Raw genomic sequence first — 27,878 nt, 5'->3', positions numbered from 1 at the left:
GGTGTATTTTAAGTGTTCAGAAAGGTAGGAAACAATACAAAGCATGTAATCTAAGATAAATTAATTTAAAACAGGTTACAAATAGCTTCTCACCCTACATGCTGTTTAGATGGAGTCCCCCCACAGGCCATGTGTTCCTTGACCTGAGTACAGCAGTTTTCCAGTCACACCCCTTTCAATTACAATCCCTTCGTTCCCCAATGTTTTCAAGTATGTCTTTGAGGAGGGGAGGCAGAGGTAAGGCACACTGAAGATAATCAATGTTTTCCTTCCCTGCCTTAACTAGAATTTCAACAAGGAATGAAACCTTTGTTTAATTCCCCCAACCCTCCTGAGGAACAGACCAAGGAGTTCGTTAGTGTCAGGTGAACAGGTCACCTGACTCTGTCAGCTATGAGTCAGTAGCAGTAGAGAACAGTGCATTTTACTAGCTGATGGGTCATTTGCCTTGGCTGGCTTTTCCACTGTTGTCCCTAAAGGGGGAATATCTGGGGTATAGCATCCAGTTCTGGGCTTCCCAGTATAGAAAGGATGTGGATGCATTTGAGAGGGTCTGGTGGATGGCAAACAAAATGAAAGGAGGCTAAGGGAGTTGGGACTTATTTAGTTTGCAGAAGGGTGAGCAGCGATTTAACAGCAGTCTTCAACTTCCTTGAGGAGGGCTTTTAAGAGAATGGAGAGAGGCTGTTCTCAGTAATGATGGATGGCAGAAAAAGGAGCAATGGTCTAAAGTTATAGTGGGGGAGGTCTAGGCTAGATATCAGGAAGAACTATTTAATGAGGAGAGGGGTAAAGCCCTGGAATGTGTTACCTAGAGAGGTGGTGGAATCTCCATCCCTAAAGTCCTACCTTGACATAGTCCTGTCTGGGATGATTTAGTTAACATTGATCCTGCTTTGGGTAGGTGTTTGGACTCAATGACCTCCTTAGGTCTCTTCCAGCCCTAGGATTTTATGATCCTAAGGGTGAGTCGTGGGAGTGACCCAAAGCAGCAAATAGGAGATAGAGATACACAGATTCCTCACTTCAAGTACAAAAATGATACATGCAGAGAAAAGGGATAATCATATTCAGTAAAGCATAACCTTTCCAATGGCATGATGTCAAAAGGAGGAAACAAAGTCTTGTCTGGGCCATCTGTATCGGTAAACTGAGTTTCCGTCTACATGCAAACATTGCTCTGTTTGAACTGTCCTTGTACTGGAGAGAATTGTGGTGTGTCCACACACAACTTTTCTACTGAGAGTTCTCTGGATATCAATTGATTTAAATTACACAGACGCCCAGCCTGAGTAGCTCTGCATTGGTGTAAAGGTCTTTTTTTTTTTTTAAACTTGAGTGAGGCATGTTATACAAAACTTTTACATTCAGACAACCGTTAGTGCTCTTAATATAGTTCTCTTGTGATTTTGGGTCTGTTCCATTTTAAGGGATCATTAGAGTGGAAAAAACATTTTTTAAAAATTTAATATATTTCCTATTTTAGTTTGCTTTGCATACATGGTTCTTGATAGGTACACCAACTTTTTAAACAGTACATGCAAGCTAAAATTATTCAGCTTCACTTTATAGCCCTGTAACCTAGGGGTAAATATTTTAATTAGCTTCTTTAAAATCCAAAATATTCTGGTGGAAATAATATGGTATGGTGTTCTACAGACTTCAAAGCACCATCATTCTGCTTCAGATTACAATATAGCAATGTAAATAATGGTGGTTTAAAAGCAGATCCAGAAAGATTGTGTGACATCCATCAGGCTTAGTTTTCCTTTAACATTCTAGCAAAGAAGACTGTACTTCAAGCAGTCTTCTGAAAGGTTTCTTATATTTAAGAACAATAATAGGTTAACCCCTTGCAGTGTCCACTGAAGTAATTAGTGATTCTGAACATACAAAATATTTAAAAAAAAACAAAAAAAACAAAAAAAACTGATTTCTATTCTTGCTTACCTGTTCAGTTCAAGACAGAAATCAATGAGCCATGTGTGGTCACCACCACTAAAATTCAAGTTATAAATGTGGTACCAGAGTTCGTTAACTTCTCCAGATATAGTATCAATGCCTTTTTAAGACAAATTTATAAAACAATGTTTTTAAGAATTTGTAGATGGGTTACATGCATCTTTCTGGTTAATTTAAAGGATACAGTGAAAATAAGCAGGAATGAACATGAAAATAATTGTCATTCAGTTACACTGAGAAGATTTCCTTCAGATTCACTCCCAGACTATACTTCCCCTTTGCTACAATGAAAACCTTCCAGAATACTACAACTTTAAAAATTTAATAATTTTTCCATGTTTTTGTGAAAATGCATTTTAATTAAGGATTCAATCAGTTAGTGTTAACATCATTTTCCTTTGTTCTCATATAAGTACCTTCTTTTTTTGTGTGCTGGTACTTAATACCAGCACCTTGGCAGCCCCAGCCATGGAATTGGCTGGGGGTGGAAGGCTGGGAGCCAGCTCAGTACTGCCTTTTTTTTTTTTTTTTTTTTTTTAAAAGTACTGCATATAAATCTCTGAGAAATGAAAGTGAAAAATACTTAAGATGGAGAAAAATGGTTCAGGCAACTTCAATCATCTGGGAGTGCTTGGACCTTAAATCTATATTTTCTTAAGCCCTGGTTTTCATGAACAGTGTATTTGTATACACTAATAAATGTTTTAATTCTGGAAAGAAGGGACTTTTTTTTTTTAAATAGGGTAACTTCATTTAACCTATGAAACACTGAAACAGAGTTTCTGTTTGATGGCTACATTCTACACTGAAGGGAGATCATGCCAGTTTTAAAATGTATGAATCCTCAAAAGATTCATCATAGGTAGAAACCTCACATCTGATCTTGCATTCTTTATCCTGTTCTTCAGGTTTAAAAGTTACAGAAGTAATAAAACCAGATCCATCCTCGCAGTCTGTGTTCTCCATTCCATCTTCAATAAGGTATTTTCCTTTGAACCAGGAAATGTAGGTACTGTCTGCAGTCCTTCCATGTACAAAACAGCGAAGTGTCACATCCTCACCAACCTTTGGGTTGCTTGTAGTGCACTCTATCTTCAGGGAATGAACCTCTTGACTGATGGGCCGAGGGCCTAAAGATAGACACAAATGACAGAAAAGATTAAAAATAAAGGCCTCAACACCAGGCCATTTCATTCATCAGGTGCATTCACTGATTAGGACATACTCTGCTGATAGTTATGTATTTTCATTTACATGTCACCGATATCTATTATTGTTACATTAACATGATGGCGTGTGAACCTCACAGGGCCTGAATGAGTTAATGTGGGTCCAAGAGGTCAATTATGTTAGCTGGCTGCACCCAGAGGTAGACCCAGGCTTAACTGATCATGAAGCCCAGCTGGGCAGGAGCAGACCGATTAGTATACAAAGATGCCATTTGTAGCAAAAAGGGGACTGGCTGGCTGTAGGCTACAGGTGGGATAGAGCGGGCTAGGGTTAGGATGGATTGGGTGGGGCTGGGAGTGCATGCTGGTGTCTGGCTGAAACTGGTGAGGCTGGGTTGTAAGAGCAAGTTGGGTGGAGGGGTGCAGCTGACCTCTGACAGGAGGCTGAACCCTGAAACTGACGAGGAGTGTGGGGGAAGCTGCCCTGGCCCATGAAGAAGTAACAAGGGATTAGGAATGGTCTCAGATCAGGGGAAAAAAAGTCAGGTCTACACTCCGAGTTAAAGTCAATTTTAGATTCACCTATAAGAATTGTGTAGCTGGAGTGGACTTATCTAAAATCAATTTCTGTCGCCATCTACACAGTGGGAGGTCAGCAGGAGAAACTCTCCCATTAACTTCAGTTACTTAGTAGGAGGGAGAAAACCAACCACCTATGGCTCTATACCAGTGGTTCCCAACCTGGGTACTGGAGGAGGTCCATGAAAAAAATAAAAGATAAATAAAAATGATCATAGAAAGTAGAATTGGCTCTGATGGGGGTCCACAAACAGTAGGGGGAGAGGGGGACAGCGCCCACCAGTCCCTGCAGATGTCGAGGGGCCTGTGGACACTGCCCATGGGAACTGTGACTGGATGCGTGAACAGATTGGTGGGGGAGACAGCAATTGTGGGGCCTACTGTCGCTCCTCAGTCAGCCTCCTCTTCTTGGTCTTATAAATGGCCATCTTGGCCATAGCCAGGAGAAAGCTGACAGAGAGGTCTTGTGAATTTGTGGGGCTATGGATGGGGTGTGCAAGAATCAGTAGATGTTGGGAGAAATACAGCCAGAACCTCATCAGGAGGTTTACTTCCATATATTTACAAAAGAGGGATTTAACTGTGGCCAAATGAGTGTACAGAATCTAAGTTTTGAATATACTACTATTTAGAGTCTCATTCAGAACAAAAATATTTATAGGGATTTATAATGTTTATAACCCATATAAAATTCTTATTTTAGAACTAGAAAAATCAATGTCAAAATCCATTCATAATTTGCAGACTTTCATAACCACTTGCAGAGCATCTTTTTCCCCATAACACACTGGCACAGAAAACCAGAATGCAACAGGAGTGCAAGAAATGTAGGATAGGTACCCACAATGCACTGTTGACACAGAGGAACTTAGCAATGGTAATGGAGACACACTATGCCAACATTCTGGGCATATGTGGACACAACATTGTCTATAAAAATCTAGTGATAAAGTCTATTTAATAAATTCAACTTTACTTTGTAGTGTAGAGATACCTCATTTTGACTTAGGCTATGGACAAATGAGAAAAATGAGCTAAATCATAAGTGCTTAGAACAAGTTGTTTTGATACATAAAATCTGTTAACACTGAATACAGGAGCACAACCTAGATTATTTCAGTGGATGACTTCTTTCCTATTTTGGATCTGGGAACAGCAACAAATAATAGCTAGTAGATGCTGCTGGAAAGTTCATAAAGAAGATGAAACAGGATACGTTCACTTCCCTACACTTACCGAATAAATAGCAAGGAAATGTCAAAAATAGAAAAGGCGTTCTTAGCTGGAATTGTCAAAAAGCTGACTGTGGCTTTTTCAAGAATAAATGTGATGCAAATTTATGCTGTAACAGTACAAGTGGTAACCAAGAAGAATTTGATAAAGTAATAACTGAAATCATGGCAACAGCAGATCGGGACAACTACAAAACATCAAATTGCTTCCGCCTTAGAAAGCTGGTTCTTTGGTGGAATAAGGATTGCAAATCAGAATGAACAGCAAACATTGAATTAATTATAAACCATGTAAGGCAGTGGCACAAGTAATTTTCAAAAAAGACAGAAAGATGGGGAAAATTCTGTGGGAAAACTGAACAAAGCCTTCAAAAATACATAAGCAAATTGAAAAAGTGAATGAAAGTGAGGTTTCCAATGTAGGAAAGACAGGCATTTTAACAGAAGAGTCCAAAAGGATAGTATGATAGGAATTAAAACAATGAGCTTTCTGAAAAGGGGGGTTACTGAGGATGCCTGTGAATTACTGAATGGCTGGAGAAACTACACAGATGCATCTGATGAAGCAGGTCTTTGCCCACGGAAGCTTATTCTCCAAAATATCTGTTAGTCTATAAGGTGCCATAGGACTTTTTGTTCTACACAGATGTTGTGTTAAAATAAAAACTTCACTACAACCATTACAAAAAGGAAAAATACAGCTACAGCTAAAGATAAGTAATGAAGTGCTTGAACACTTGTCAGAAAGGAGTCTAAAAATTCTGTTGTGCTTATATAATGACATAGGAACTGCTACCAATAGAATGGAAACAATCGCCAGTGAGACTAATTACAAAATCAGGCAAGTTACATACAAGATCTGATGCTTATAGGTCTATTGCCCTCACATTATAAATTGGGAAAGTCATGGACAAAATGAAACATGTGAAACTAGGACACCTGAAGGAAAAATGTATGTAAATGAGGTACAAAGTGGTTTCAGAAAAGGAAGATGTACCATTGAACATACAGTGAGACTAGAAACAGAAGTGCAAAGAGCATAAGGACTAAAACCTTTATGATAACTCTCTTCAGGGATACTGAACAAGCATGTGACCTGCTAAAGAGGGAAGGCCTCCAATATAAATTAGTCAAAACTGGAATAAAAGTGAGAATTTTTTTGGAGGATAAGGGACCTCTTAAGTGACAAAACTATGGGAACAGTTTTATGCTTGGACACCTGAAGGAATCCAGAACCTCATGGAGCTCCATCTGTAAGCATAAGGGTCTATTATCAATCCTTGTTTTCCATTATGATAAATGACTTTCCAGGAAGTATGCACAGAGGAATAAGTATTCCTCTTCTTGTAGATGACTCTGCTATATGGCCTACGCAAAAAAGACTTCAATAACAATTAAAAAGACAAAAGGGAAGCACCCCAGAGAATTTCCAAGTAGGGAAACATACCAGGGATTTAAATTGGACTTAGTATCAGAGAGGTAGCTGTGTTAGTCTGTAGCCACAGAAACAATAAGAAGTCTTGTGCCATCTTATAGACAGATTTTTTTGGAGCATAAGCTTTCATGGGGAAAATCCCACTTCATCAGATGCACATAGGGGAGAGCCAGAGGCGGGTCTAAATAAACAGGCTCATGAAAAGAAGGGAGTACTGATCAAGAGGAAGGCCAGAGTAGATGAGGTCAGTTCAGTCAGGGGAGGATATGGCCCTCTTCCAGCAGCTGATGCGGAGATGTGAACACCAGCAGATGAGAAACTGCTTTTGCAGTTGGCCAGCCATTCCCAGTCTGTTCAAACCTTGATTGATGGTGTCAAATTTGCAAATGAATTTGGACTTATTTCTTTATGATGAAAAATGCAGATAGTCCAAAAATTTATGTTCCTAGAAGTGTTTGATAGATATTTATTTGAAGAGGTCACATACTTAATAAAAGTACAACACACTTACTTTAAAGAGTAATAGAAACAATGGGGTGCAGATAGGAAGGTACTGATGATGGGATATATAGCACTAACAAATCCAATTTAGATAACAGAGCCCAAGCTTTTGGTTCAGCCTCAAAAACAACTCTTCTCAGTCTTCAAACCCAGAAATCTAAAAGGCTATCAAATTATGTGACTATTCCAATGGTTGAACCAGTGGTGATAAAGCTGGTGCCAGACTGGATATGAGATATATGAACAGCTGCAGCTGTAATTTTATCTGATTCCTTGCCAGTCAATATGAGAATCAGAAGAGGGACTTGGGAAAGCAGAAATTATGTAAGTGAAATAATGATCCTAATTACAAAAACAATGCCCAAGTATCCGTGTAGATTGTGGTGCATATGGGAATGCTCGGAAATGAGAGGGTTGACAAAACAACAAAACAGGCTCTGAAAAATGAGGAGAGGGATATTTAGATACCTTTATATGAACAGAAATTTAAAACTGTGGGCACGAAGGAGCCTGAAAAGGCATGGAAGGAACTATGGGCATAGGTTCTGTCATGTACACTCAAATCAAATACCAGTGGTGTTTGTTTGTTTTTTTGTGCCGGTACTGAGCCCCGGCCGTGGGATTGGCTGGGGGTTGGGAGAGACGGAGAGGTGGAGCCAGCTGAGTACTGGCTCCTTTTTTTTTTTTAAACTACCAATAAATTAAATAAATAAATAAAAGCACTGGATAATGCCATATTCCAAAGTCATGAAAGAAAAAGTGAAATAGTCAATTTTAGAATGTTAGCAGGTCACTGTCTCTTAAATAATAAGGTAAACTTATTTAGGAGACGTAAAGATGGGCTATGTAATTTGTTTGAAACCCAGAAACTGTTGATCATGGTCTATGGTATCGTGGACAATATTCTATAGGGAAAATAGTTCCTTTATGAACAATTGAGTCTCCTTGGAATTGAAGAGTTTTTCCTAGAGGGTAATGAGAAGTCAGGGAAATAGAACAGGGGTGGGGGAGGGGAAACCCAACCTGGTTACATTTTCTAAAGGAAACTAGACTGAGTGACTGAATATGGGGGAAAAAACGTGTGTAAAAACTAACAAAGAAAACGGCTGTCATACGTTTCTATGATGAGGTTGCTAAACCAAAAAACAAAGACAAGAACTAGGGGTGTTCCCCAAGGGTCAGTCCCAGGAACAATCCTATTCAACTTATTCATAAATGATTTGGCGAAAAGGGTAAACTGTGAAGTGGCAAAGTTTGCAGATGACACTAAACTGCTCAAGATAGGTAAGATCAAAGCAGACTGTGAAGAACGTCAAAAGAATTTCTCAATACTGAGTGATTGGGCGACAAAATGGCAAATGAAATTTCATGGGGATAAATGTAAAGTAATGCACATTAGAAAAAATAAACCCCAACGATATATACAGTATGATGGGGGCTAATTTAGTTTATAACTTGTCAGAAAAGAGATCTTAGAGTCACTGTGGATAGTTCTCTGAAAACGTGCACAGGCAGTCAAAAAAGCAAACAGGATGTTAGGAGCCATTAAAAAAGGAATAGAGGATAAGATGGAGAATATCTTATTGCTCTCATAGAAAACCATGGTACGCCCACATCTTGAATACTGTGTAAAGATGTGGTCTCCTCATCTCAAAAAAGATACACTGGCATTAGAAAAGGTTCAAAAAAGGGCAACTAAAATGATTAGGGGTTTGAAATAGGTCCCATATGAAGAGACATTAAAGAGACTAGGACTCTTCAGCTTAGAAAAGAGGAGACTAAGGGGGGATATGATAGAGGCATATAAAATTATGGGTGGTGTGAAGAAAGTGAGCAAGGCAAAATCATTTACTTATTCTCATAATGTAAGAACTAGAGGACACCAAATGAAATTACTGGGCAAAAGGTTTAAAACAAATAAAAGGAGGTTCTTCTTCACTCAGTGCACAGCCAACCTGTGGACCTCCGTGCTAGAGAAGGCTAGGACTATAACAGGGTTTAAAAAAAGAGCTAGATAAATTCATGGAGGTTAGGTACATAAATGGCTATTAGCAAGGATGGGTAAGGAATGGTGTCCATACCCTCTGTTGGTCAGAAGCTGGAGATGGATGGCAGGAGAGAGAGTGCTCAATCAATACTCTTCATTCCACTCTCTCTGGAGCACCTGGTATTGGCCACTGTTGGCAGACAGGATACTGGGCTGGATGGACTTTTGGTCTGACCCAGTATGGCCGTTCTTATGACAAGGAAGGGGCACTGCCAGGTAAGAGAGTCTGCAGCCACCCTTTGGGAACATAGCAATGGTAAGAAGGAAGGCCAGGGAAAAAGTAGCAGCCCTGAGATCCTAATTGCTAAAGAGCAGAAAAGACTGACAAACTGCTAGGGAGGTGCTAGCCCCTCGGTTGGAGCAGGTCCTCAGGGTTTCCAAGAGAGAAGGCTCAACTTGGAGAGGATGTTGGGGAGATGGCTGGAAAGAGGCTGGATAGGAAGGAGCCCAAAGAAGCACCTGCAAGGAATGGGACTAACAGGACTTGAATGCTGATTATAGCGTATCTTGGCTGGAACCCAGTGTAGTGTGAGGGCCCAGGTGGTATGAACCAAGAGACAGTGAAACAGACACCGGAAAGCCTTAAGAAAAAGGTGCAAAGACCAAGGGCTTAGAGTTACAGCCAAAGACCTTCCTGTGAGGACACTGAACTATTCTATGGGCTTGTCTACACTAGCCCCCTCCTTCAAAGAGGGCATGTAAATGAGCCTGATCGCAGAATAGCAATGAGGTGCTGCTCTGCATCTGCAGCACCTCATTAGCATAATGCCCACTGCATGAACTTCAAAGCTGCTCATTTCAAAGCGCGGCAGGAAGCAGTCTAGCTGCAGGCACTTTGAAGTATCCACACTACTTCGAAGTTCCCTTACTCCCAAAGTGCATATGCAGCACAGCACCTCATTGCTATTCGCGACATGGGCTCATTTACATGCCCCCTTCAAAGCTTTCTATTACTCCTGAAGTAGTAGTAATGTAGTCAGAGGGCCAAGCTACAGGAAGAGAGACCAGACCAAGAGTGACCACTTCTGGGATACCATATTGGGAAATAGTCGTTATGCCACTCCTGGACATGAGGACGCACTCCTGTGGTGACTGAACTCCATCAAAATTAGTTCAGACAAAGTGGCATAAGTTCAAATCATTCCTAAGTAAATTCCACTTTGTGGATCTTAAAGCAGATTATTCCTCCAGCTGGAGGTGCGCAGTGGTGGGTTTGCTATGTCCCTGTGTGGAACACAAAGGCGTTTCTATCACTAAATCTCATGGCTCTTGTGAACATGCTGGAGGCCAGAACCACCCATGTGGAAGCCCTGTGTGTTCACATTCCTTCTATGGGCTTCTCCAACTGCCCAGCCTAACATGAACTCCTGAATCCTCCTCAGCCATCCTCAAGGGAGTTCCACAGCTGAAAGTTCTCTATGCAAGTTAATATTCTTTGTGTTGGTCCTTTCTATGCAAGGTTGAACATCCCGCCTGCCCCAATGCACACATCCCTGATCCCACAGGAGAAGTGGGAGCAGGAGGATAAACAGGCAACACTGCAGCCTTCTCACAGCTCCCGCTAGACTTTCCATCACCCATGCCTGAGGAATATAAGGTGATGAATTGGCCAATTGTTATGAGAAGGAAGGTCTGAAATTTATCTTAGTTTGATATCAAACTCACTCAATGGATGGTTCTGATTTATAGTCAGAGTGGATGTATCTCCAGTGTTTGTAGAAGAATCTGTAAAGCAGGGAAGAAATAGCATGTTACCTATAATAAGCATACATTTATCAGCACAGTAGTTACTGTATCAATAGGAAAACATAATTATAAACCCATTATGAAATTTTTTACTATTCCATGGCATGCTTAAAAATACGTTCTAATTCCCTGTTATTTAATACATCTATTTTAACATTCACTGTGAGAAAGCTGGATCCATTAAGCCCTGCAAATCCACAGATATCTGCTTTGTACCCAGGGCTGTCTGCATCTGCAGATGTGGATGCAGATATTCACTACTCATTTTTGCAGATGTGGATATAAATTGTGTCTGCAGAGGGCTCTACTGCTCCAAACTCTTTTAAACGCAACAATCATTTTCTGTGATTTCAGCAGGCTCTGGATCCAGCCCATAGACAAACTCATTTCACTTATTTTTCCCTGATCATTTAAACGAGCTAAATATTAAGCATGAGTATCTTCAAAGGTTCTGTCTCCATTCTAATGATAATATAACACGCCATTTTCCCTGTAACGCTGAAGAAGTGATAAAGTTGATTCAGTGGATGACATGGGGAGGGAAAGCTGGACTAAGGTACAGAAATGAGTCTCCCCGGCAGTGAACTGTACATTGATACTTATACAGAGACCAACACTTATTTAAGATCAGATCCTGATTTCTTTACTCATACTGAGTAGAATTCTGGTGGCAGATTTTTAAAATATTTAGGTGCTAAAGATGGATAATTTACCTGCTTAAATATTTTCAAAATCTGCTCCTTCCTTCATTAGCCAGTTCCACTTAAATTGATGTATTTGGGTAGCACCTTCCTCCAAAATCTCAAACTGACTCTGTGATGGAATCCACCTGGCCTTTGTGGCCCCCCAAGGAGGCCACACTGCTTTGCTATACTCCATCCCAGGATGTTGAATAGCAACAGAGGGGTAACCATGTTAGTCTGTATTCTAACAAAACAAAACAGCAGTCATGTAACACATTAAAGACTAAAAATGATTTATTAGGTTATGAGCTTTCGTCGAACAGACCCACCTCTTCAGATCTATAGAATTTCCCAGCTGAAGAAGGGGGTCTGTCCCACAAAAGCTCATAACCCAATAAATAATTTTGTTAGTCTTTAAAGTGCTACGTGACTGCTGTTTTGTTCCATCCCAGGACGCAGCAAAGTGAAACAGTTCAGAATAGTGAAGGTGGGTGCTCCAAGCCTGCCTAGAAAGGCTTCATGGAAGCAGATAAGAGCCCAGCAGGCTCAGATTAAAAACACCTCTAGAGCTTAAGAGGCTAGTTGCTAGCTGTGAGCCAAGGAGAGGCGTTCTCTGCTCCGATTACAGGAGTTTGAGGGAGAACCAGAGTTTATTTTGTGCTGCTGTTACTTAAACTGGGTTTGAACTTTGCAGAAAGAGGGGAACTTAGAAACCTTAGCCCTGAGAGAATGGTGACACTACAGGGGGTCAAGTAAGAAGAGACCCGAGAAAGAAACCGCAGCAAACTAAAATCAAACAGTGTGTAGCTGTTCTTTATAGTGTCTCCAGACTGGAACCTGAACTATACGCACGCAGGACTGGATTTCCCCTGCCACGGTAGTGGCATAAATCCCAAGCACTGGTCTTATTTGAGGGCCAAAGCTAAAGCCTCAAAGCAAGGGCTAAACGTCCTCTAGCCTCTGCTAGGCTTGTTCATTTATTGGATTCTTTACTACCCAGCAAGTAGTTCATCTGGATTCTGTGTCACACCCAAAGGATCCAATAAAGAAAGACCCACCAAGATAAGATAAGAGCTCCCAGGAAGCACTGGGATGAGAGAAAGACTGCAGTTCCATGCTCAGCTGCTAGCAGGTACTCAAGAGGTGAATGCCCCCCATTATAAGCCCTTCATTAAAAATCCAACTTACCTCCAAGTTTCAATATAAACCATTTCTCTGTGTGGGAGTTTGTTGCTGGGTGAATAACCTCACACCTGAACATTTTTCCATTATCAGATGTGGTAGTAATAAATTGTATTCTCACAGTAGAGAAACATAAACCATTTTTTCCAATTTGAACATCTGTGGGGCAGTTATCTGCGGGTAATTCTGACCACTCTTTATACCATGTAACTTTTATATTTTTGGGTGCAAAATCTGATATGGAAACTTCAAGACAGACACTCTGATTGACCTTGGGTGAGGCGGGTATTGCTCTAATCTCAGAAACGGCAGGAGATTTTGCTAAAAAGGAGAAATAATTTTCCATTAGAAACACAATACACTAAAATCCTCCTGGACGCTTTTGAAGAGATTATCAAGAAAAGAAAATTAACCAGCAAAATAGAAAATATTCTTTTTAAAGGCACATGGCACCTGGGCATGATCCTGTGCAAGGCATGCTCACAGTAGTCTGCCATATAAGCACTGGTTAAAAGTGCTAAGCAGAACAGAGAAAGCCAGGGAATCTAATCCTGCAAGAATGAGTTCTGCCACTAAATCATTTCTCCAGTAGCATGAGTAAGGCTTAAGAGTGGCAAGAGCTGCTAAGCACTTCATCAGAATGATGAGGACTGTGACTGAATGCATGTGTTAGGCACACCCTCCAAAATACACGTCCCTCTCCCCTCTGAAGTGGGAGACAGTCTATAAGGGTAGGTCTACCTTGCAGTTAGACACTTGCAGCTGGCCCATGTCCGCCGACTCAGGCTTGTGGGGCCCAAGCTGTGGGACTGTAAAAGTGCAGGAGAGATCTTCAGACTCGGGTTGAACCTGGGCTCTGGGACACCCCCAACCCCAACCTCACCCCAGCATTCCTAACATCTACACTGAAGATTTACAGCCCCACAATCCAACCCTTCAGAGCCAGAGTTAACTTATACCGACCAGCAGTGGATGTCTAACTGCAAGGTGATTACACCCATTTACAACAAGATAAATGTTAGGAGAAACGTAAAAATAAAAAGACACCCCTCTTTTTAAATACATTTTTTTGGGCAGGATGGAGGGAGGGAATCTCAGAACCTTCTGAAATGTAGAATATTCAACGTACAGCAAAAGACAAACCTTGGATTTAACACAATTTTACACCAGTGTGAACCAATGCACAAGTGTTGCAGAGGGCAAAAAGGGGAGGGTGGTTTAAAGGGGGCATGTTATGGACTGCCACTACACCAAAAGTAGCCAACAACTGGATATTGTCAAGGGGACAGACTAACAAAGGTCTTCAGTGCTTAAAAGGCATTGAAGTTAGTTAGATTGATGGATGTGTCTGATGGGGGTAAGTTCCCACCTCCCTCTAAAAAGCAACTGTAATCAGACAGTGATATCATATAGGTGCTTTTTGTAACTCTTACTAGGTTCCTATCTACATCTTTAGGCACACCTTTGAACCTCTAGTCCTATGTCTTTTCAAAAAGACATCTGTAGGACGCCCATCCAAGTATGACTGGGGCCTAAATTGTCCCTGGCAAAATACAAACAGGACAAGCAGTCACCAGATGAATAATGTTGTTGCTAAAAGGTATAATTTACAACCTCCTGTAACATACTTGGTGGATCTGGCCCTTTGTAAAAATTAAAGTACTTTTTTCTACAAGCTCTAGCAAACATCACTCTATCACAGACTCGCAGACTTCTTGTACATACCTGGGAGTTTTAGGTACACACTTTTTGTAATCTGCTTTGTCAGAGTCTTGTGCATCACCATTAAACTAATCTTTTTGCCATAATCTAGAACAGAAGGTTTTAACTGAAGAGCAGAAGATGTATAGAAAAGGCCATTTGAATCCTTCTTTGGTTCTTGACCTGCAGAATCATTCTTGATTTCACTCTCTTCCCGATACCAACGGATTTGAATATCGTTGGGATAGAAGTCCATAATTTTGCAGGTAAGGGAGAGGGGTTTTCCATACTCTGCATCATTTGGACTAAGAATAATATCTGTAACTCTTGGAAAACCTGTTTTTTAAAAGAAAAGAGAAATATATTATCCACATAAACAAAATTCATGTGTAAGGGTGTACTACTATTGTTTGTATTAATGTTAAATGTATGTAGAGAAGTGTGAGGATAATTAAGACGAATCATGAAGCTGATGGCTAATGTGTCTGATACAGAGAAAGTAACTAAAGGGCCAGGGCTAAGAAAGTGACACTGCTTCTAGTAGTTTAAACATATTACACAAATAACCTTTCATCCCCCATAAATATATGTGTGTAATTGGCCAAGAGATGTGGGCCTACATCAGTATGACGACATTTCTCTGGTTTTGTCTGAATGTAATGCAATATCACTTACGTGCTGCATCTCCTCAATTCCAAAATTTTAGGGAATGTTATAGATATTAGTGGAGAGAATGTTATTGGCTTTTGTGAAAAATGGAAAGGGTGATGCTTGAAAATGGACAGTATCAGCTGGTTAGCACAGACAATGGCTTCAGTCACTTATCTATAACTCCAACAACCAATCATTGGTACCCATTCTCTCTCTCTCTCACACCCTCCCCCATCTAAGCTCTGTCCATTTTCACAATAAAGTTTAATGTGATGACATCCTGCATAATGTATCTCCCAGAAATCAGGGGGAAAAAACAAACATAAAACTGGGGGTGTGGGATAGACAGACACTCAGAACCACTAGCATAGGGAGAGTAGAGATCATGGAGGAATTAGGGTTGGGAACGACTCAAAGCCTCTGGAATGAAGAAATAGGGGACCCTGGCAAGGAGGAAAATGGAGCACATGGAGAACTTACCACGGGAGAGGGTGAATGGAGGGAGAGCACAGCAACCCTGGCATAATAGGACAAGAGAGAACAATGATATGGACTGGAAGGGTGGGACAGACCCTGACATGAGAGGGTGTGAGGGTGCCAGAGAGTCCCTGATATAGAGGGGGATGGGAGGGTGGCATACAGGGAGCTTGTGGTAGAGAATGGAGGGATGCAAGAGGCCCAGGTGTGTGCAATAGGTTGGCCTACAAAAAGCTGTGAAGTCTGATTTCCGCCCCTCCCCCCATTGACATATGTCATAGTAACTGTTCAGCTATGGAACTTTTCTATGAAATAGCTCCTCCTTGGGTAGAGCTCCCAGTAAGTCAGTTCATACTTTGTATCTTCAAAAAGACATGAAGAAAGAAAAGTTCCATAACTACTGAGAGTTTGTTTTCTCATTGTTACTCGGACGTTTTTCAAGCTTCTAAGAATCTCTTAAGTCTGAGTTCGTCAAATGTGCTGAAGGGTTTGGGACACCTAGTTCCCATAAGCAAGAACGGCAATGAGGTATTCAAATCTTCAGTGCTTTTGAAATTCTCAAACTGTACCTTTTCTCACTAAGTGTTTCTATCTTGCACATGCTGCCTTGTTAAAGTAGGATTCCTTGTGAGAAATCTGTTGTCTACTGACCCTGGGACAAATAACTGTTTTACTTAAAATACTCTGTTCTCCCTGCTATATACAAAGGCAAGAATAGGGAATGGAATCTTGTGGAGTAAGATGAGGTGATAAAGAGGGCAGAACAGAATTTCCACTGCAAGCTCACTCCCTATCACACCACAACTGCGTCTGGAGCTGTAGTTAGGAAGGAGATGTGCTGTGGCTGGAATAGCCAGGGGAGAAGAGGCACCACACTTGAGTCACTAACCAAATATCTCCAGGAGACTCAATGCTGGTCTGAACAGCTTCCACTTCTGCTCTAGAGCTGTCCCATTCCCAAATAGGATAAAGAAGACAAAAGTGGAGAACAGGAGTGCCTTCCACAAAGAACAAACAATTAAATAGTCACCTTTTAACATGAGGGCATGGGACTGTCTTATAGTTTTGTTGTAATGGCTGACTTCAATAAAGAACTCTACTGCATGGTCCTCAGGTTCAGCTGTAAATGTCACTTGGCTTGCTTGGTGGTACAGATTCGTTGCTGCATCCAGCTGAGGGTCTTGGTTTTTAATTGCAGCCTTAATGAATTCTTCAAAGCCTCTCCTCCAGTGCACCTGACACTGTGCTGGGTAATAGTCCCTCACCTGGCAAGATAGCGTGACAGCTTTCCCACTCTCTGGGACACAGGGCTCACATACAATGTTAGAGAGTTTTGGAGTAAATACTGCAAATAAAACAAGACATAAAGCAAAAAGAGAATAATTAGGAGGGTGAGAGAAAACATAAGCAAAACACAGACCTCCTGCTGTGTTTTTGTTCATTAGAAATTCACAATATTGTTCCAAATGACGGCAAAGATCTTAACAGCTACATGTGAGCAACAGAAGAGGAAGGAGAAAAGTAACAGAAGAAAATGGGAATAAAATTGAAGGGGAAAGGTAAAGCCCCTAGAAAATACACTATCGTAAGAAATACCTTGTTCTATCAGAAACAGAAGTGTTATTTCTATGGTAGTCTGTTTCATTATTTGAAATCTTGTCTTATTTATATAAGAGACAGACAGAAGATTTTCCAGAGGAATGCTTCAGAAAGTAAAACACCATATTTCTGAGGAGTAGTTTACAAATATCCACAACCTCCCTGAAGCCTGCACATTCAAAGTTTCAGTTATCAGGCTGGGATCAGAAATGTTGGCAACTTGAACCAAAGGATTTTTAAAGAAAACATTGGATTTGTTCTTAATTTTCTTTTTTAGATAGTAAAAGTATAAAATCCTGCACTTACCCACTCATTATCTAGTCAGACAATTCAAAGGGTATTTTGCCTGGCTAAGGAGTGTAAGATCTGGCCTAGAGCAAGAACAGGCTCTTACCTTCACTTAAAAAAACCCCCATCATTTGTATGGGGTTTTTTTCATGTGTAAAAGTCCATATTTTAATGTTAGCTCACTGAGATGACACCAAAACTCCTACTTATTAAAACTGTGTGTTGTCTACCAAAGGATTTTAATCTCCGTGTTAATTCACCTCATGCAGAGACCTAGCAATTCTAGGCCTATGAAGCACTTAAACCCACTAAATGTGACTTTGATGATGCCTCGGCCTTCTGCTGGCCCTCTGTAGAGGGTTGTATTTCACCATCTACAAGTAAATACCTGAGTAACTGCAGAAAGTGACCCAAAGATTGATAATTTTTTGTTTAAAAGCACTGTGTGGGTGTGTGTGGCTGTGTTTTGGTGATGGTCATTAATCTTTATTCTACTAAAAGAAAAGTTTGACGTTTAACTTACTCAAATTTTCCAGCGTCCAAAAAGATTCTTTGTACTGGTGTGAGTCTTTAACTTTAGCTTTGCATATGAATCGCTTTCCTATGTTCTCAACTGTAAGAAGTAATGTTAAGCTGGTGGTACAGAAGAAAAGTCCATCTGGCCCCATTGCCACGTCACTAATGAAGGGCTTTTCTGGCACTGGAACATCATCTTTACACCAAACCAAGTTAATTTTTTCAGGGAAGAAAGAATGAATTCTGCATGTCAAAGTTATAGGCTCATCTGGTCGTGGCACATCTGTAGAACACAGGATTGGATCCAACACTGGCATGGCTAAACAGGAAAACCAATGAGATTTGCACGTACAAGAATTAGCTTTTTTAAAATTTGATTATCAAGCACATGACCAATCCTGAAAGGTAATTAGCACCATCTGCTCTCATAGAAATCAATGGGATTTAGGGATGCCATGCATCTTGCAGCAGCCCTATGTTTAGATTATTCCCTCACATTCATCTTTCTGCTATCCTAAGTCTTAGCACTCAGCATACAGGAGCGTCTACTGCATAAAACTTGAGGCCCCACATTAAATTTTTAGACCAGTGCTCTAACTGATACCAACTCCTTCATTTACCACAATGTCACATCTCTCTTGTCAACGTTTGCTGCAAACTCATGAACACAAATTAGCCTTTCCTCACCTGGGAGTCAGGAGACAAGCAGTTATTACTCCTTATGTTTTCACAGAGTTCTTATGCTGAGAGCCCCTCCTAAACCTGCAGCTAGTGAGACTTTAGAAGGACAAGTGCATTTTCCCAAGTTTCATATTTCACTCAAATACTATTGTACAGTAGGCCAAATAAAATACTGACCTAGGATACAGCTAAAAGTGAACTTAAAAGATCAAAATCATAAAATAAATGTAGTAAAGGTTTAATTCACGATTCCCTCTACTTTCTGCATGTTCTTTGCAAGTGATATGTTTTCTGATATTTATTCAGGAAAAATCTACCCCACTGCCCACAAATATACCTTTGGACATATATCAGTATAACATACTGAACTGAAAGCAGATGTTCTATATGGCTCCCTCTAGGCAGAAAGCTGTTGTGTTAATGCATTGTATATATAACTGCACATGCTAATACATCTTTTTTTCTAAGCAATAAGTTTGAGAAAGCACATGTAGTTATCCTCTCAGTCTAGACCCAACATGCTAAATTTCAGGACCAGACACCACAGATCATTTACAAAGAGTTTGAAAACAAGCATGTAATGTCAATGTCCAGAGGAAAAAAATAATTCTCCATCTACACGTAACACCTACCATGCCAACACTGAAATGTTATGCAATCTTGAGCAACTAAACTCACCCATGTTGACACAGCAGAAAAGGTCTGTGATAACGGGGCCAATAGACAGTAATCCCTGGTTTTAAATGAGAGTTGGTAATCTACAACAATTGAAGTAGCCACTTTAATTTTAACATGCCAAGGACCATGTCCTCTGTGGTGCAGGATGCACAAGCCAGTAAGCTTGCAAGGCAAGTGTCACAGCACTTGTATTTATTTCTTGACTAAGTACAGCTCAAGTGTAGCTTTTTAGTTTTCTAATGCAAAACTTACGTGATATCTTTTGAATACTTAAAACAGTGTGTCATTCACAAGTATACATGTTTCCAAGGATTCCAAATGAAAACTAGGGAACCATCTTGTGACTTTACACATTCTGGGGAGAATGAGAAGATGCCTGAGAATTCTGTACTGAGACTAATATTACTTCTAAAGTATGACACAGATTACCACCTACACAATGAATATGTCAACAAAAATAACTTCAAAATTAGCTTTGGATTTAAGTTTTGAATAGCTGCAAACCCCATACTCTGGGTGCCCCTAAACCTCTGACTGCTAGAAGCTAGGAGGGCTGGACCACTCTAATATTGCCCGGTTCTGCACATTGTTCCTGGGGCTCTGGTAATGACCACTGTAGGAGACAGGATACTGGACAGAATGGAGCGTTGGTCTGACTCAGTATATGCAGTTCTGATATTCTCAATTGTTGCATACTGCAAAGCACTCTGCTTACCGGTGACATTCAACTGCATGTTTTGAACAAGAGGACATTTCTGAAGAGCCTCATGTGTAACTTCAAGAGTAAGTTCTGCCTTGTCAAGCTCATGCACATCTGGGGTTACTTGAATCGTGCACGGAACTTCGAAAGTGCCATTCTCTAGTAGATTCAAATATATGTGAAACTGAAAAGTCTTTGATGTAGTCAGGAGAGAGGCACTTTCCTCATCTTGTTTGAAGCCACCCTTTTCGCTGTTCCAAAAGTAAATTTCTTCCTTTTGTTTTTGATATTTTTTCAGAAAAAAAAATACAGTTAAAGGTTTTGGACGGAAACCGGAAATCTGGCAATGCAAAAAAGCATCTTCCAAATGCTTCATTTCAGCATTCCCTATGAATGCTATTACTGTTGGTGGAACTGCAAGGAACAATACACAAGTTAGTTTTATTATCCTCTACACCATCGTTCTTCACAAACTAAAAACCTAACTGCAATTTTTCTATCTCTGGTGCATAAGTTGCTCTGTATTTCTATATTTTAGAGCACAGTGCTTATCAACACTAATTATCTTTACCAATGCTGCATGTTTTTAATATGATTTATAATTGAGTTCCCTTAATTATAATCCTTGAATTGTTGTTTTCTGTCCACAGTGGCAGATAACTGACTACATAGCCTCTGAAGAAGTGGATTTTTGCCCCTGAAAGCTTATGCTCCAATAAATGTTAGTCTTTAAGGTGCCACAGGACTTCTCGTTGGTTACATAGCCAGACACATAACAGTCTTCAAATTTTCAGTCTTTCACATGAACCTTACTCATGAAAAGGTGATCTGAAAAAGTGTAAATCTTCCTTTTTATGTCTCCGTATTTTTTCTGTACAGTTAGGACTAAAATCAAAGCTCTTCATATTGTTAAAAGTTATCACTTTAAGTCAGTTCCTGTTACTAGTGGTACTGTATTTGTATGTGGAAGAATCCACAATGACACTCTCAGCTACTAAACTAATAATAGGCAGCTTTTTAGAGCAAATTCTTTTGTGACAGTATAAGAAAGCAGAGCCCTTCCTACCAAGTCTGTTGCTTCTCCTGATTGATTGCTGTCATGTTCCAATCTGTTAAAAATGTTTTCATCAAAAACAAAACGACTCCTATTTTTTCCCCAAAGGGCTTCAGAGGCATTGAAAGCATTTAGGCTGTATCTAGATGTCTGAACTGTTGGCAAAAGATACGCAAATTGTGCACTGCATTCTTGTAACTCTTGGTAACAGCTGTGTCGGGAGAGGCTTTCCCACCATTTGGCCAGTCCGCGTGGGACCAAATGTCTGGAAAACCCCTTCTGCTTAGACATCCCTTCTTCCTCATGGAACAAGGAAGACAGGGACGTTGACAGAGTGCTCCTGACGCGGCAGACTTCTGCTTAGAGACCTCTGGTCTCCCAACAGAATCCTGCAGTTTAGACATAGCCCTTGTGAGAACAGGGTTTTGGATAACCAGGGAAATAAAAGTACACAGCTTTGGGGAGATTTGGCTGACCTTCATAGCTGGTGGTTGTTTGAAGAGCATTTTGATGTATTGATTCTTATAGGTTTATCACTACAGGTTGAACCTGCTTGGTCTGGAACCCTTGGGACTTGACCGGTCCCGAACAAGGAAGTTTGCCAGAGCAGGGAATGTCTATTCTGCCCACCACCCCGCTGGACCCAGCTGCCAGCCCTCTGGCTATGCTATGCTCCCGATCCAGCTATGCTGCTAGCAGCCCCCTCCCCCTTCCCCCAGACAGTGGACTGACTCTTCTCCCAGCCACTGGACTCCTGGCCACCAGTCCAGATCTGATCCCATCTGCCAGAATGGCTCCATTCCCAGCCCTGGGTGGTGCTGGCTGCCAGACCCTAGCCATCACTGGACATCTAGCTGCCAGACTGGCTCCACTCCCAGCCTCAGCCAGGTGTCCAGCCAGACCCCACTCTGAGCCTGCAGAGTTCACTGATCTGGCACTACAGGTTCAACCTGTAGTGTTATGTTTAGAATTCTAAGATTCACAAGAGCTAAAAGCTTCCATTAAGATGTCATTAGCACACTAACTACTTACTTTTCTTAAAACGCTTATTGTACACACAGGAACCCAAACCAAGCACAATAATACAGGTTATTATTGTTCCAATGACTGCTCCAATTATACTGTTCAAATCTGATTTGGGGGCTGTGAATGAAAAAAACAAGAAAATTTAGATGAGTCTATGCTTGCTTATATTTAATTTAAAAGACTATCTAGTGAAAATTCTTTTTTTCGCTTCCTCCTTGAATGCTTCAGTTGTCACAGAGGAGTACAGCCAAAATTACTGTCCATTGAACTGCTTACGAAACCACAGCAGGAATGCAAGGTGTTTTTGGATATATGGAATCCGAGCTTTTAAAGGCCATAATAAGGGAGCGCTAAGGATACTGCAATGACCACTCAAAACATGACATATTTGCATACTTCCAAGGATAAAGACAATCAAAATGCTTTCTCATGCATTGCAGGGTCAAAACAAGTTAAAGACAGATCTGGATCAACTTGGAGAGCTCAAAGAGGCACAGAAATATTGTCATCAGTTGCTAAGATTGAAAATACATGCCAGTGAAAAGACATACCTGCAACAGCTCTAATTTCCAATGTGTCAATGGAACAAAACTCAGCCTCTCTTTTTCACAGCATTGGCTCCTTAGTTCTGCCACTCCTCTCACCTGTTTTTCTAGCTGGCCTATCAGGAGGCTAGCTGTTTCACTAAATGTCACATTATTCAACCTCCTCTAAAAGTGATCTAGCTACCATTTTCTGGAATATATGACATATCAAAAGAAGGAAGAGAAGACTCTAAAGGGGATGGATACCTGTGACAGTCAAAGTGCTATTGAGAAATAACTTGGCAGGAAATGTTTCATGACTCACAATACAGCTATAGATATTTCCATTATCTTGTAAAGACGGTTGTAGCCTCAATTTAGTAGTGACATTAAATGTGCCATCCTTGTTTTCTGCAGAGGCTCCTGTGCAGATATCCTCTGCTGCTACACTGTTGTCCTGGCTATTCTTTGAAATCTTTGTCCATGTAATGCCAACTGAATTTGGATAGAACTTATTCACTTCACACGACAAGGTCCTCTCCTTTTCACTTTCTATTGTAACTTCTTTTGGAGTCAAGTTAACAGTTGGTTGAGCTGTATGGGGAAAAAAAGTAGATTATGGTCATAATGAAAGCTATGCTGAGACTTTAATAGTGTTAGTTTTGATGTAACATGCCCATTACCCAAATGTTTGATACATGCAATGTTTCATATTTTCCCCCTAATCTAATCATGTTTTATCAGAAACTTGAACACAATAGGGAATGCTACTTGGTATCTAAATAGCACTGATTTTCATTAGGACTTTGTGATATTCTTGTTCTCTGCTATTTGTAAAGGAAACATACAGGCTGTGTCTACACTAGCAACTTTTTTCAAAAGAAAGGAGCTCTCTCAAAAGATCCCGGGGAGCGTCTACACATAAAGTATCTTTCGAAATTAAATCAAAAGAACATGGCACTCCTTTCAAAACTGCTCTTCCTTTCCGGTTTCAGGAAGAGCGCCTTCTTTTGAAATCTGCTTTAGAAAGAAAAGTGTAAAGATGCTCTGTAGAACCCTTCTTTTGAAAGAGCAGTCCTCATGGGTGCCTGACTTTTTTGATCCCTAGCCCGTTCTTTAGAGAGAGTGGGGGCAGGGGCTGTGGGGCCACTCCCTTTCAAAAGACCAGATCACTCTCTTTTGAGCTGCTTTTTTTGTGTATGAATGCACTCATTTGGAAGAGAACTTCTGGAAGAGCTTCTTTCAAAACATCTCTGTAGTCTAGACATAAAGAATTAATAGAGCATCATCGGTTCGGATCACATCTAGACCTTGAAAATGCCATTGCAAGTTTAAAGATTGGATAATGAAAGTAATAGGGTGCGTCTACACTAGCCGGCTACTTCGAAGTAGCTGGCACAATGTTGAAATAGCTCACAGCACGTGTAGATGCGACGCATGCTATTTCGATGTTGAAATCGACGTTTGGTGGTGAGATGTTGAAGTCGCTATTCCTATCAGAAGATGGGAACAGCAGCCTACTTCAACGTTCAACAGTGAAGTAGGGCATGTGTAGATGATCCGTGTCCTGCTACGTCAAAATAGCAGGGTCCTCCATGGCAGCCATCACCTGAGGGGTTGAGAGACACTCTGTCCAGCCCCTGTGGGGCTCTATGGTCACCACGTGCAGCAGTCCTTAGCCCAGGTCTTCTGGCTGCTGCTGCTACAGTTTGGTGTCCATGCTGCGTGCACAGGGTCTGCAACGAATTGTCGGCTCTGTGGATTTTGTGCTGTGCAGGCCAAGTGTGTCTGGGAGGGGCCCTTTAAGGGAGCAGCTTGGGGCTTTGCTGGCCCCTTATTTCAACAGGGAGAGTTTGTGTGCGTGTGGACACTCTGCACTGCCTTCCGGGGCAACTCCTTTCGATGTTCTCCGTCGTTACTTCGACATTGAACATCGATGGCACCAGCCCTGGAGGATGCGTAGACGATATGCATCGAAGTAGCTTATTTCGATGTTCTTACGCTGAAATAGGCTACTTCGACATCATGTGCTAGTGCAGACGTAGCCATAGTGAATAGGGAGTGTGCCATCTCAAAGTAAACTAAGATGGAGAAATACAGAAACTACCACAAAGATTTTAGCCTAACGAAGACCCCCAGTCTCCGTGTAGGTTCCCTAGGCTACGCTGTGCTTGACAAACTCCCGCCATTATTACAGCCAACTTACCTAATTTCTTGAGCTATTCCACTGATATCCTGCAATTCCTACTCTTTCCACGGAAGCTCAGTGGGATGAATAACTAGTAAAACTAAGCTGGTCTCCTACATTTGAATATTCTGCCTTCATGTCCCCATGATACAGTACATAATACAAGCCACAATATAATCACTTACCAACCACTTGTAAAATAGTTGTTCCATCAGCCTCAGAAGGGGTGACAATAACATAGCACCTATATATTCCTGCTTCCTTAAACTGTATCTGTGGTAGAGAGAGTGCAGCATTTCCTCTTTTCAGGTCATTGTCAGACATGCTGGCTCCATTTCTGTAGGGAATATGCTGTCCAGTATGAAATACGAATACTTCCTGTTCTTTGTCTGCACTCTGAGTCTTATGAAACCAGGTAACGCCCACCTTCTTGATATCTAATTCTGGCGTAACATACCCAGAAATGTTGCATGGTATGGAAACATTATAATTCAGTGACACTGTCAATGGTTCACTTCTCATCAATACTTGAAGCGTTTCTTCAAAATAGAAAATGTATGTTTGGAGAATTATATCACAAAAAGTTCCTTTTAAATGAGTTACCGACTCAAGGATCATTCAAAATTTTAGCAGTCTGTTTCCTCACCCACAATAGTCTGTAACCCATCTCAGTGAAAATCTCAAGAAAGCTTTCTTCCCTAAACTGACAACCATTTGTGCTTTTATTTCAAGGAAATAATAGAAATAACACAGACTTGATGCGCTCGCCCTTAGGAACTACAATGCAGGAGGAATTTAAGCAGTGCATATGTGGCCTATTACATAAAATATACTGGAGCTTTGTGGTAGGACTACAGCAGCACCTGATGAAAGAGAAATGTGAATTTTAGCTGCCTGTCCCAGATATATATGTATGGATCCTGTTACCATAATAGCTGAGCACCTCAGACTTTTATATATTTTATCCTAACAGCACTTCTGTGAGGTAGGGAAGTGCAATTATTTCCATTTTATGCATGGAATTATGTACACACAGGCTGAAGGACTGGCCCACAGCCAAGAAACATGGCTGTAGTGGAGCAGAAACTTTAACCCAAGTGAGTCCCCAGGCTAATGCCATAAGCACTAGACTCCCCCAGCTAGGAATCACTTATCCATCTTCTCTAAAGGCAAACCTGTGCTGCTGGGTTCTCAGCATCAATGGGATGAGGGGAAGAGGGACACAATACTACCAATTCCACCTTATAGAATAATAGAAATGTGGGACTGGAAGGGACCTAAATAGATCTTGTAGTCCACTCCCCCCCATGCCAATGAGAACTACACTCATCCCACGCTATAAGAGCACAATTGGTTCCCAAATTTCTGCTCATAGGCAAAAAACTCATAAGATCGACACTAAATTCCCATTAAAATACATGCAAAAGTCTCCTATTTGTTTCAAGTGCTTGTAACCTGACATAAACCAGTTGAGTTTAGGTACTTTTCTAATGTATTTGAATAGCTTGGCACTAGAAATAGGATGTAGTGTATGTATGTAGTGCAGGGATTCCCAACCTACGGGTCAGGACCCAAAAATGAGTCACCATTAGATTTGTTCAGGGTTGCCAGCTGGGCAGTTCTGAGCTGCATGTGGCTGTTAAAGAAGCCATTTGCAGTTTCTTAACACTGCTGCCTCAGGCAGATATCTAGCAAGTAGAGATAGCAATTACCTTATGCTTAGGTGCTGAAAGCTTAACACTTGAGTTAATTGGTTTTAAGGACTGTTACCTGCTGGGAGCAGGAGGGCTCAGGGAGACACCCAGCCTAGCAGCTCCAGTGAAGAGGCTGCAGGAGGAGGAGTGTCTAAGGCTGGGGCTGTTTGAAGCTGGGGGGAGTCTAAGACTGGAGGAAGTTGGGGCTGCAGGTGGGTTCTAAGGCTGGGGGGGGGTGCAGGTCTCCCTGTTCCCCAGCCAGGGACCCAATGGCTTGCTCATATAAGCGGGGGAAGTTCACTCATTTAGTGAACATAGGTAGGTATACATGTCCCTCATTTTAGTGAGTACTGGTAAGTAAAGTACTCTTTAAATGAGGGATGGGTGTATAACAAAAAAAAAAAAAATCCAGACAGGTGTTTGCTTGTCTAACCTGTTCTTAACCTTCAATGATACATTCCACTCTCTATGCCATTATCTAAATCATTTACAAAGATATTGCACAGAACTTTACCAAGGACCAATCCCTGTGGAATCCCACTCAATACACCTTGCCAGATTGACTGTGAACCTTTAACTACTCTCTGGCTGGGTCTACACTTGCCCCCACAACTTCGAAGGGGGCATGGTAATCAGGGCGATGGGAGATTACTCGTGAAGTGCTGCAGTGAATATGCAACACTTCATAAGGCTAACTCCCCCCGTGGCAACTTCGAAGTGTAGCCGCAGGTGCCTGGAAGTGCCCTTACTCCTCAAAATATTGGGATACCAAAATTAAACTGATTGGTCTTTAATTCTCCAGGGTTATTCTTATTCCCCTTTTTATAGACTGGGATTATACTTGCCAACTTGAAGATCTCTAACTTGTCTAATTGGGACTTGTTTTTTCCCTATTTTAGCTTCCCACCCTACTTCATTTTTGTTGGTGTTTGCTATGTTAGATGGTCAATTGCTTCTAACCCTGCTGGTGAAAAGAGAAGAAAAACAGCCATTTAGCACTTCCACGCTATCTACTTTGGGACCAGGAGGAGGACCTCTTGGCCAGAGTGGGGGCTGGCACTGACTCACATCAGGTCTCCAAGGGGCAGAGTCTCCAGTTGGGACGTTTTAGACAAAGGTCCCTTTGTAAGTTAAATATATTAAACGTCTGCTTTAAACAGCAAACAGTCAGGGTAACTAACCCTCCAGCCTTGGGCAGAAGCCCAATCCGACTGACTGATCAGAGGCTGGAGGGCGGTCCCAGCCAGGGAAGCGCACCAGGGCCCAGTTGCAGCACTAAACCCAACCACCAGCTGTGCGATGCGGGGTCGGGGGAGCCCCTCAAAACCTCCCCCCACTTGTCCTCACCCCCACCCCAACATGTCTCTCTGCCCGCGGGCACCGCACTTCGGCCCGATCCTGGAGCAGGGTCGCCCGCTGCGGCCCAGGATCGCCCTCCCGGCTGACCTGCCAGCTGGAGCACGCCGCCGAGACCCAGCAGCAGCAGCAGCCGCAAGGAGCGCTGCCTCGCATAGCCCCCTGCCCACAACATGACCCCTGGTGGTGGTCCGTGGTCGCTCCGCAGC

General features: G+C 41.5%; 1 protein-coding gene across 1 annotated transcript; it reads right to left on the bottom strand.

Annotated features, from left to right (window-relative positions):
* Positions 1–27,878, bottom strand: NCR3LG1 (natural killer cell cytotoxicity receptor 3 ligand 1). Its single transcript, XM_074999041.1, has 11 exons — positions 27,760–27,878; positions 24,805–25,158; positions 22,699–23,025; positions 21,914–22,024; positions 19,843–20,241; positions 17,776–18,087; positions 16,396–16,710; positions 14,262–14,573; positions 12,543–12,857; positions 10,591–10,650; positions 1–3,092 (listed from the first exon to the last, which is right to left on the bottom strand). The coding sequence occupies exons 1-11, from the start codon at positions 27,842–27,844 to the stop codon at positions 2,779–2,781; spliced, it is 2,904 nt and encodes a 967-aa protein (XP_074855142.1). The 5' UTR covers positions 27,845–27,878; the 3' UTR covers positions 1–2,778.

The sequence above is a fragment of the Carettochelys insculpta genome, chromosome 6, assembly GCF_033958435.1.
Source record: "Carettochelys insculpta isolate YL-2023 chromosome 6, ASM3395843v1, whole genome shotgun sequence".
NCBI classification, from domain to species: domain Eukaryota; kingdom Metazoa; phylum Chordata; order Testudines; family Carettochelyidae; genus Carettochelys; species Carettochelys insculpta.
The sequence above is the reverse complement of the archived record's forward strand: the minus strand, read 5'-3'. Positions and strand labels throughout refer to the sequence as shown.